The 12416-nt window shown below is 40.5% G+C and overlaps 1 protein-coding gene across 1 annotated transcript; it reads left to right on the top strand.

The window, feature by feature from the left end:
- Nucleotides 1–5702: 5702 nt before the first annotated feature.
- Nucleotides 5703–11586, top strand: LOC132549067 (cdc42 homolog). Its single transcript, XM_060212967.1, has 4 exons — nt 5703–5930; nt 9029–9087; nt 10275–10478; nt 10729–11586. The coding sequence occupies exons 1-4, from the start codon at nt 5780–5782 to the stop codon at nt 10927–10929; spliced, it is 615 nt and encodes a 204-aa protein (XP_060068950.1). The 5' UTR covers nt 5703–5779; the 3' UTR covers nt 10930–11586.
- Nucleotides 11587–12416: the final 830 nt, after the last annotated feature.

Below are 12416 nucleotides of genomic sequence, written 5' to 3'. Positions count from 1 at the left end.
GTATATACAATGTGAAGTTGAAGTCTTTTGTTATTTTCTGTATTGAATTCGCATTTTATGTTACTATCCAGACCCACTCCTGGATGTAATGTGTTGGAGGTTAGTATCCAGACCCTCTCCCTGATATAATGTGTCCAGTGTTAGTATCCAAACCCTCTCCCTGATGTATTGTGTCCAGTGTTAGTATCCAGACCCTCTCCCTGATATAATGCATCCAGTGTTAGTATCCAGACCCTCTCACTGATATAATGTGTCCAGTGTTAGTATCCAGACCCTCTCCCTGATATAATGTGTCCAGTGTTAGTATCCAGACCCTCTCCCTGATATAATGTGTCCAGTGTTAGTATCCAGACCCTCTCCCTGATGTATTGTGTCCAGTGTTAGTATTCAGACCCTCTCCCTTATACAATGACCCTCTCCCTGATATAATGTGTCCAGTGTTAGTATCCAGACCCTCTCCCTGATATAATGTGTCCAGTGTTAGTATCCAGACCCTCTCCCTGATATAATGTGTCCAGTGTTAGTATCCAGACCCTCTCCCTGATATAATGTGTCCAGTGTTAGTATTCAGACCCTCTCCCTGATATAATGTGTCCATTGTTAGTATCCAGACCCTCTCCCTTATACAATGTGTCCAGTGTTAGTATCCAGACCCTCTCCCTGATATAATGTGTCCAGTGTTAGTATCCAGACCCTCTCCCTGATATAATGTGTCCATTGTTAGTATCCAGACCCTCTCCCTTATACAATGTGTCCAGTGTTAGTATCCAGACCCTCTCCCTGATATAATGTGTCCAGTGTTAGTATTCAGACCCTCTCCCTGATATAATGTGTCCAGTGTTATTATCCAGACCCTCTCCCTGTTATAATGTGTCCAGTGTTAGTATCCAGACCCTCTCCCTGATATAATGTGTCCAGTGTTAGTATTTAGACCCTCTCCCTGATATAATGTGTCCAGTGTTAGTATCCAGACCCTCTCACTGATATAATGTGTCTGGTGTTAGTATCCAGACCATCTCCCTGACATAATGTGTTTAGTGTTAGAATCTGTATGGAATATCTCTCCACATAGGCATAAATCCAATCACAAATGTTCTACACATTTTTAAATTTCATTCTTTTTTCGGAACAGTATCATTTATTTGTGTTATTTCTTGTTTCGGCAGACCGAAAATGGACATATTTTTCCATGCACAAATAACTGTTTAACGAAATACAGATCTATTGTTTTTGGTCTGCCTTACACAACATGATTAACCATCCGAGAAACACCATCTACATCAACAAGGTGAGGCCAGTTCTCCTTTTGCAGGGACTTCGAAACACTTCTGACCAAAGTTGAAGGCGATATCTCTTTGATAAAAGAAATCGATTAATATTTTCATTTCGTCACAGAAATGACTCTTAGGCACGTACTAAAATATACACGGTATGCACATTTTTTATTGTTTTTTTAATTGATTCATTTTTTCTTGTTTGTTTGGTTTTGTTATAAGGTTTTAAGTAGAAGCATTAGAGGATTGAGCAAAAAAGTAAATTTACGGTATTAAATTTTATGAATACAGCTTTGTTTATTATAGAAGGTCGCTATGAACATAGACCGACGTATGGGAAATGTTTAAAAAAAAAATGTGCACGTATAGGAGTCCTAGACAATACACTAGTACAGCAGATTAAAGTGATAATATGGCCTATATTCTCACACAGTACCCTATCTTAGTTCCGGTCCCTGTGGCTGTTACCGGTGTTTAGTGGCATGCCCAGTATCCGGTCCGGACTTTAGAATTACGTGCTTGCAGGGCGGGACAATATAAGTTTCCTGTGATGCTGGAATGCCACAAAGCTGCATAAACCGACTTCTCGTACGTCAACTTTCAACTGGATTTACTTTGTTTTCGATAGATATGATCTGTCACGCTTGCTATAATCCTCATTTAAAAAACTGTTGTCAATTTATTAAAGCAACATGGTTATAAAATGCTGGAAATCAAAAGCTCATTTATTGATTTATTTTAATATCGAGTTTCCAAATCCCAAAATTAAGCAAAAAGCGTAAGTAGCATATCATGGCGTTGTCAAACTTGTTTCGGGACCTGGCCAAACTGTATTTATGTTTCTGAGTGAATGATCAAGATCGAGCGGCATTCATCCCAGTATGGGTCTCTGTGAGTGGTATTAATTTTATGTTATTTAAGGGGTCTTACGTCCACTATTACGACCTTTTGACCTTTCAGCGGACAATCGGTAAGTGGTCGGAACGTTAACCTATACCAAGGCGTTGGTAACGGTATAACAAGACGTGTACAAACTTTTATAAAAAAATATAACTTTGAAAAATCGACTCCTTGATGTGTCGGAAAGATGGTTCCGAATTATTTCGTTCTATAACACTACTTCGTTCTATAACACTACTTCGTTCTATAACACTACCGTTGGCAAATTATTAGCTGAAATGTCCTATGATTCGAATTTTCATTTATATGTCTCGGCCGAACGTCACCAACTCACAATAACGGTGAAACCGTCCCAATCAAGTTATACTACAGAACCTGACAGACTCGTGTAACTGTATGACATAACCGGTTTTATGTACTAAATTACTTAGTATGTGTTTCAGGACTTATGCCAGCTATAAAAGTGCACGATGAATAAGTGCATATTGATTACTAATGGTGTTTGTTGACGACGTCAGTAAACAATGTAAAATTGTGTTAAACAACAAACGTGTAAACAATAACCTCAGCCACAGGTTCTACAGGAAATACGTCTGAACACAATAAATATCCTTTATATTTCTAGGAAGAGCCATTTAACATTGACAGGCGCGTTACATACTGTCTGGTGGTAGTTTTAGTGTAATGGTATCAATAGTGTCAGGTAGACGACCCCTAGCAATGGTGTCTAATAGACAATCCTAGGTGACTATAAAAACCCAACAGTGATGTCTAGTACCAAATATAAGACAATCCTAGCGATAGTGTCTAGTAAACAATTCAAGCTATAGTGTCTTATAGACAATCCCAGTAGTGGTATCTAGTAGACAGTCCCAGCAGTGGTATCTAGGAGACAGTCCCAGTAGTGGTAACTAGCAGGCAGTCCCAGCAGTGGTATCTAGTAGACAGTCCCAGCAGTGGTGTCTAGCAGACAGTCCCAGCAGTGGTATCTAGCTGACAGTTTCAGCAGTAGTATCTAGCAGACAGTCCCAGCGGTGGTATCTAGCAGACAGTCCCAACGGTGGTATCTAGCAGACAGTTCCAGCAGTGGTATCTAGCAGACAGTCCCAGCAGTGGTATCTAGCAGACACATCCAGCTGTGGTATCTAGCTGACAGTCCCAGCAGTGGTAACTAACAGACAATCCCTTCAGTGGTATCTAGCAGACACATCCAGCTGTGGTATCTAGGAGACAGTCCCAGCAGTGGTATCTAGCAGACAGTCCCAGCAGTGGTATCTAGCAGACAGTCCCAGTAGTGGTATCTAGCAGACAGTCCCAGCAGTGGTATCTAGCAGACAGTCCCAGCAGTGGTATCTAGCAGACAGTCCCAGCAGTGGTATCTAGCAGACAGTCCCAGCAGTGGTATCTAGCAGACAGTCCCAGCAGTGGTATCTAGCAGACAGTCCCAGCAGTGGTATCTAGCAGACAGTCCCAGTAGTGGTATCTAGCAGACAGTCCCAGCAGTGGTATCTAGCAGACAGTCCCAGCAGTGGTATCTCAGACACATCCAGCAGTGACAGTCCCAGCAGTGGTATCTAGCAGACAGTAGCAGTGGTATCTAGTCCCAGCAGTGGTGGTATCTAGCAGACAGTCCCAGCAGTGGTATCTAGCAGACAGTCCCAGCAGTGGTATCTAGCAGACAGTCCCAGCAGTGGTGTCTAGCTGACAGTTTCAGCAGTAGTATATAGCTGACAGTCCCAGTAGTGGTATCTAGCAGACAGTCCCAGCAGTGGTATCTAGCTGACAGACCCAGCAGTGGTGTCTACCTCACAGTTTCAGCAGTAGTATCTAGCAGACAGTCCCAGTAGTGGTATCTAGCAGACAGTCCCAGCAGTGGTATCTAGCTGACAGTCCCAGTAGTGGTGTCTAGCTGACAGTTTCAGCAGTGGTATCTAGCTGACAGTCCCAGCAGTAGTGTCTAGTAGACAATCCCAGCATTAGTGTCTAGTATATAATTCCAGCAGTAGTGTCTAGTAGACAATCCCAGTAGTAGTGTCTAGTAGACAATCCCAGCAGTAGTGTCTAGCAGACAGTCCCAGTAGTGGTGTCTAGTAGACAGTTCCAGCAGTAGTGTCTAGTATATAATCATAACAGTGATGCCTAATACGCGATGTCAGAAAATGGTTGTAGTAGGGTAACAGTCTTGTATTCCTTAAGTCCGAGAGTACAAACGTTTTATACCAAAACTCTGAATGTGTTTTATCCCTTTTTCATTATTTTTTGTATGACTACTTAACTGTTGACGCGAAGACGACTACGACCAGGAGGAGGAGGAGAGGAGGAGGAGGATTGTAGCCATGTCTTCTAGAAAAGGACTACATCAGTGACGTTTAAGATATTTAAAGCTTGTTTCTAGTAGATATTTAAAGCCACAGAGTCTAAAAGACAATGCAGGCTATGGCGTCTAGTTGACATTTCAAATCAACACACCTTGTAGACAATTCAGGTCAAGACCAGTAATATGATTCAGGCCATGGTGTCTAGTAGACAATTCAAGTCATGTGTCTAGTAGACAATTCCAGTAATGTGTCTAGTAGACAATTCCAGTCATTGTGTCTAGTAAACAATTCCAGTCATGTGTCTAGTAGACAATTCCAGTCATGTGTCTAGTAGACAATTCCAGTCATTGTGTCTAGTAGACAATTCCAGTCATGTGTCTAGTAGACAATTCCTGTCATGGTGTCTAGTAGACAATTCCAGTCATGGTGTCTAGTAGAAAATTCCAGTCATGGTGTCTAGTAGACAATTCCAGTCATGGTGTCTAGTAGAAAATTCCAGTCATGTGTCTAGTAGACAATTCCAGTCATGTGTCAAGTAGACAATTCCAGTCATGTGTCTAGTAGACCATTCCAGTCATGTGTCTAGTAGACAATTCCAGTCATGTGTCTAGTAGACAATTCCAGTCATGGTGTGTAGTAGACAATTCCATTATTCTAGGAGTAACAGCATTACGGTTCCCTGTGTACGATGTTACACCCATGTTACACAATATCTGTAATTTTATTTTCCGTACAGATTTAGTCATTGTGGAAGCAACTCTTCACCTAAATTTCCGCTGTTTTTTGTACAGACACGTGAACGTTGAATACCGGTGCACTTTTGGAGTGTAATACATAACAGATGTATTAACGCTATTATAAGTTTAAGTCAAATTTACGACCCAAAATATGTAATGTGATCTTAATGAGGAGAGAACAGGATTATGTTTGGATCAGTCCACGGCCCGGCGTCGGGTGTGACGGGAGGTATCATAATCTAATCCTTATTGACACATGATTAAATATCAAACTGTGAATCACTGTGTCTGCTGATGTGATGTGTGGTCATTGTCTCAAGATACAGACATGCCACCGGTATTTTACAGGTAAATATCAATCAGGTGTCAGCCAGACGGTGTCGGACATACTGCGAGTTGGTGATTGGTTGACTATCTATGCTGGGTGACGTCACCACACTAGGTGTATATGATACTATTCATATTTTCAATTTTTATTGTGTATGCGGGACACGCGTGTGATACACTGTGTGTGCACTGAACTTTCTATGGATGATACATTCAAGTCATCATGAAGAAAAGATACGAGTTTTGGGAAAAGTTGAGTTTGAAATGTGTATTGATTGGGGATACAGGAGTCGGGAAGAGCAGTCTTGCTGCCCGGGTATCAAATAGGACCTTTAAGACCGACTACACTCCAACCCTGTTTGATAATTATGCAGGTAAGACTACTTTTCATATTTTCCGTAATAAATGTGATAAATTGGCATATATTTGTATACTTACATAAATATATTTAAATAAATAAATAAATTTTCTCCGTTTATTACTTGCCCGTTTACTTAAAATTTGTCCATCATTTGTCATATCTCTGCTTTTATGTTTTTCGTTTCATTATTTGTCAATACTGTTATATCTGTATCAACGTAGTTGCACAGAAAACAAAATCATCATTTAATCGGTGTAGTCGTTAATACTGACTGATACATCCACCAATTTACCCAGCCTCATCTCTTCCGTCATAACAACATCAAACTATTTGACACTCCCGATGGCCTTAACCAGCATGTTTGGTTTAGCTACAGGGCTCGTGGGTTGTGGTAACCAGGTGTTTTACAATGTGTTACCTGGATGATATTACCTGAAATGGTATACTGATGTAAAATATTTCCACTTCTCTTATCCCCACCGCTCCTTTGCTTTAATCATTTTACCACAATTGCCACAAGCCACAACTTTTAAAAAAAATCGTTTGAGCACTGTTTTTAAGTGGCAGCGTTACATAACTGGAGCGCTGAGCACTCCTATCCTGTGTTACTAACTACTGTATGGAATACGGTTCCGGACTATCCCAGAATACTAGTCAGATATATTAATAATTCATTGACCAGATACTTATTTACTTGGGGGGAAATGTACCTATAGCCAGAGACCTATTTACATGGGAATGAGAGGTACCTATAGCCAGAGACCTATTTACATGGGGAGGGAGAGGTACCTATAGCCAGAGACCTATTTACATGGGGAGGGAGAGATACCTACAGCCAGAGACCTATCTACATGGGGAGGGAGAGATACCTATAGCCAGAGACCTATTTACATGGGGAGGGAGAGATACCTATAGCCAGAGACCTATTTACATGGGGAGGGAGAGATACCTATAGCCAGAGACCTATTTACATGGAGAGAAAGAGGTACCTATAGCCAGAGACCTATTTACATGGAGAGAAAGAGGTACCTATAGCCAGAGACCTATTTACATGGGGAGGGAGAGATACCTATAGCCAGAGACCTATTTACATGGGGAGGGAGAGATACCTATAGCCAGAGACCTATTTACATGGAGAGAAAGAGGTACCTATAGCCAGAGACCTATTTACATGGAGAGAAAGAGGTACCTATAGCCAGAGACCTATTTACATGGGGAGGGAGAGATACCTATAGCCAGAGACCTATTTACATGGAGAGAAAGAGGTACCTATAGCCAGAGACCTATTTACATGGGGAGAGAGAGGTACCTATAGCCAGAGACCTATTTACATGGGGAGGGAGAGATACCTATAGCCAGAGACCTATTTACATGGGGAGGGAGAGATACCTATAGCCAGAGAACTATTTACATGGAGAGAAAGAGGTACCTATAGCCAGAGACCTATTTACATGGGGAGAGAGAGGTACCTATAGCCAGAGACCTATTTACATGGGGAGGGAGAGATACCTATAGCCAGAGACCTATTTACATGGGGAGGGAGAGATACCTATAGCCAGAGACCTATTTACATGGGGAGGGAGAGATACCTATAGCCAGAGACCTATTTACATGGAGAGAAAGAGGTACCTATAGCCAGAGACCTATTTACATGGAGAGAAAGAGATACCTATAGCCAGAGACCTATTTACATGGAAAGAGGTACCTATAGCCAGAGACCTATTTACATGGGGAGAAAGAGGTACCAGATTCCTATATTTTAGGGAATCATATTAAAACCAGATTTTATTAGATATTCTCAGCGATCTTTATACGGAGAATTTCTAAGCTAATTAAGATATGATTCTAATCAGCTTGATATTACAGGCATTTTTCTCAGCTTTGAATATTCACGTTCACGCTAAGGGACATTACATTTTTAATTCAATCAGTTCTAAAATTAGACAATTCTAGTATAATTGTATACTTTAATAAACAAAATGTTTAACTATTGAGAATAATTTGATCAGATTAAACTTAGATGTATTTACGTCTGTTTAATAAAGTAAAGAAATTGGATATTGATAAAATAAAGTTCTTGTTGGAGTGTTCAAATATGCAAACATCGTAACAGTTTGTTGATTTCTAAGGCATTTTAGTCCACGTTTGATTCGTTCGGTAGTAACGATAACACGTATTTATTGAATTCTTCTTTACGTCTGCTGTAACGATTTTCAACAGAGTAGTATTTCTGTAGCGTGCAATGTATGTGAACAGCTGTTTGTACGGACAACATATGAAGGGAGGAGATTAGCGTTCAGCCCTGGGGTGAACAATAACTTAATATCGTATCACAGATTTGGGTACATGGTCTATCTAATAATATCAACTGTAGACTGTTATTTGGTCTAACATTTATGTGTATGTAAGGAGTAACCACAGGTATTCTATGATTCAGCTACCCCGGATGTACCACCCGTGACCCTGCGGCCCTTACATACATCTTTTAGTGCATCACATACGTTAAACTCACATTTCGGATGTAGGGTCATGCATATACACCTAAAGTACCTCAAATTCTTCACCGTGTATTTAACACTGCTCATCGAATCAGTCACGCCCACGGGGCCGTAGACCATTATTCTGGGTCTTCGTATTCAGTCAGCCTCTGTACTTTTTTATATTTATTAAAACGAGTATTCACACACAATCAGGGGTCCGTAATCCAGTTAACCTCTCTCTGTACTCCTCAAACACACCTGATGGCTCTATAATCCGCCTGTTCTATTTCACACTCCCGGAAAGGGGCGGATTTTATCATCTTTTAATCTATGGTCTATTGGTTTGTAAAAACTTAAATACCGTTTCAGTTACAATGTAATCGACATGCATGTTACCGACTCTCGAGTCTAAAAATTGCCCAACCTAACCTGTCGATATTTCCTAATGCACTCAAGGTATACGAATGTAAATGTACTTTATACAGGTAGACAGAAATTGGCCGGGTACTAACTACTTTGACCCGGGTTTGCATCTGAAGCATGCTATTATGTCTATTTATATGATAGAATGTCACAGGTTCTCCGATACGCTGTGGATAATTTAATTCAGTGTATTTATTGTCATTTACAGCTACCGTGACAGTTGACGACAAGCCATACCACTTGAGTTTGTTTGACACCGCAGGCAAGGTAGGTAAACATGTCAATAATTAACAGCATATTGTTTAACTCTTACTGATATTAACGGCTATCATATGAAAATAGATGTCATTTTATATGTACAGATCAGTCAATGTTAGTTGGGTTTAACTTAGGTTCTATTCAACTAATGCCAGTGTCATATGGACTACAGGGAAAATCAAATTTCACACTTATAAAAAATGTGTTATACTAGCATAACGCTTATTTTTCCCTTTTCCATTAAAAGTATTTTACTTCAAGGGCGCCGTTAAACAATCTAAATCACTTGTAACCTCCGGTTTGTGAGGACAAGTTTATCTTATCAGACACGCACATGTCGCAGACTTATTCTGCTTCCGGTAGGAACTTTTTGCTCCGGTTGCCGGAAATATATAACTTGTAGTGAAGGAGATAAACAAAAGGCAACAAAACTATTTATAATTGTTTAAATCTGAGTACTTCTAAAATCAAGAAGTAAAATGCAATAGGGTAGTTACTGTCACATGCAAATTATTATCGTGCAGTATTCTAATTTATTTGTTGTCGGTTGTGTTCCTTTCCTGACGAAGACTTTTCAAGTTGGTTACATGTTCCAGTCAGTAACGTGTGCCCGACATTGACGTGTTCCTGTCAGAGACGTGTTCTTGTCAGTAATGTGTGCCCGTCAGTCACGCGTTCCTTTCAGATATGTGTTCCTGTCAGTGACGTGTTCTTGTCAGTAATGTGTGCCCGTCAGTCACGCGTTCCTGTCAGATATGGGTTCCTGACAGTGGCGTGTTCCTGTCAGTGACGTGTTCTTGTCAGTGACGTGTTTTTGTCAGTAATGTGTGCCCGTCAGTCACGCGTTCCTGTCAGATATATGTTCCTATCAGTGACGTATTCCTGTCAGAAATGTATTTTAATGTTAATTGAAATTTTGTTGTCATCAACCAGTGCCGACTTTTATCAGCCCGCTGTCTTTGTAAAACAATCTTTGGAAACATGATTGGTTGATTTGGGAATAATGAATTTATAAACCTAATAATAATGCGTGTCATTGTGAACCTATTTTCCCCTGGGACCAGAGACACCTCGCTAAGCGGTAGTGTTGGGTAAGCCCTATCTTTTCCCGGGACCAGATGATTTCTCTACCTGAGAGCTTACTTAATTTTCTGTAGTCAAACTTCATAATGCCTCAACGATTTTATTTTTTACAGGAGGACTACAACAAGCTACGCGTGCTGTCCTACATCAACAGTGACGTGTTCTTGGTCTGTTTCTCTGTTACCAATCCTGAATCCCTAGAGAATGCCGAGGTTTGCTGGGTACCGGAACTGCGTCAGTACATGCCCGATACACCGTTCGTACTTGTGGGTACACAGACGGACATACGCGCCAAGAAAGGCAACACACGGGATCAGGTAGGTACAACCTCAGTTCTTTACATCTTATATTGTTTACACATCTCACACATTTTATTATTCTTCTTTATTCATATTATAATTCTTTGGCATTTGTCGAGGTTACATCCAGTATCAGAGATTCATTTCAAATAATGTAGATGACATCTGATACAAACAAAAACATCCCTGAATATCGCGGAGAGTTACAATTTCTCCGTATTGTTAGTTAGAAATACCTGTAACTACATGAATGCTGTTTATATTTCAGGTTGTACGGAGTTCTGTGATATCGGCTAAACAGGCATCCGAAGTTGCCAATAGAATGGGTGCCGTTAGTTATATCGAGTGTTCCGCCATGACAGGAGAAGGTGTCGAAGACCTGACCGCGGAGATAATCCTAGGCGCTCATCGAGCATGGGAGACCAAGTGTACGAAGAAAACAAAGTGTTGTAACTGTAAGATCTTGTGATGTCTACGTACTATGGGACTGTAATGTCCAAAGGTTGTGAATTGAGGCGCAACAATGCCCCCAAGGCTGTTTAGTGAGTGATGCCGTCTTGTGCACTGGATGTGACGTATTTCCGGCACTCGCACACGTGTTGGATAAACTCCAAATGTTGTGGTCAGCGTGGTTCAGCGCCGTATCCCAACTCAATAAAATACCTGTATAAGATACACGTACCTGTATTATCAGAGTAGGATGGAATCAACCAGGTGTTTACAGAGGTCTGCAAGACAAAGATGGGTCGAGCCATTGTCTATGTCTGGTCACGTGATGTATCAGTGAATGACATCACTGTAACGAACTGCTCACAGTTCAATACGTGAACAAGATATAACGAAGGACTTAATGGTTGTATAGCAATATCGTGATCACACAGGATAGCAATGTCTACATGATCAAGTTTTGCAAAAATACTACTTAATCAGATCATAATTTTGGGTAATCCAGAGGCTGGTTACTCCCAAACGATGATCGAAAACATCACTGTACTGTCAGTTATGTCCTGTAACAGTGTGTCCTGGTTATGTCGACTGGACAGAGCCGGAGTATGATCCTTTTCGTTAAAATTAAATGGATATTGTTACCATCTTCATTGATAACATTAAAACGGTGAAGTTCGAATGTGTTTTTTCTGTTTTTGTTGCTCGACCACAAAAAAAAAAAAAAAAAAAAAAAAACAAAAACTCACCTCGCAACACCAGATATTCATTAAAGTGGGTCACCCTAGATATTCATTTAACTGGGTCACCCTAGGTATTCATTTAACTGGGTCACCCTAGGTATTCATTTAACTGGGTCACCATAGGTATTCATTTAACTGGGTCACCCTAGGTATTCATTTAACTGGGTCACCCTAGATATTCATTTAACTGGGTCACCCTAGATATTCATTAAAGTGGGCCACCCTAGATATTCATTTAACTGGGTCACCCTAGATATTCATTTAACTGGGTCACCCTAGGTATTCATTTAACTGGGTCACCCTAGGTATTCATTAAAGTGGGCCACCCTAGATATTCATTTAACTGGGTCACCCTATTCATTTAACTGATATTCATTTAACTGTGGGTAAAGTGGGTCCCCTAGATATTCATTTAACTGGGTCACCCTAGGTATTCATTTAACTGGGTCACCCTAGATATTCATTTAACTGGGTCACCCTAGATATTCATTAAAGTGGGTCACCCTAGATATTCATTTAACTGGGTCACCCTAGGTATTCATTTAACTGGGTCACCCTAGATATTCATTTAACTGGGTCACCCTAGATATTCATTTAACTGGGTCACCCTATGTATTCATTAAAGTGGGCCACCCTAGATATTCATTTAACTGGGTCACCCTAGATATTCATTTAACTGGGTCACCCTAGGTATTCATTAAAGTGGGTCACCCTAGATATTCATTTAACTGGGTCACCCTAGATATTCATTAAAGTGGGTCACCCTAGA

Source organism: Ylistrum balloti, unplaced genomic scaffold (assembly GCF_031769215.1).
Source record: "Ylistrum balloti isolate Yb309-2 unplaced genomic scaffold, AGI_CSIRO_Ybal_v1 Utg370042, whole genome shotgun sequence".
NCBI classification, from domain to species: Eukaryota; Metazoa; Mollusca; class Bivalvia; order Pectinida; family Pectinidae; genus Ylistrum; species Ylistrum balloti.
The sequence above is the reverse complement of the archived record's forward strand: the minus strand, read 5'-3'. Positions and strand labels throughout refer to the sequence as shown.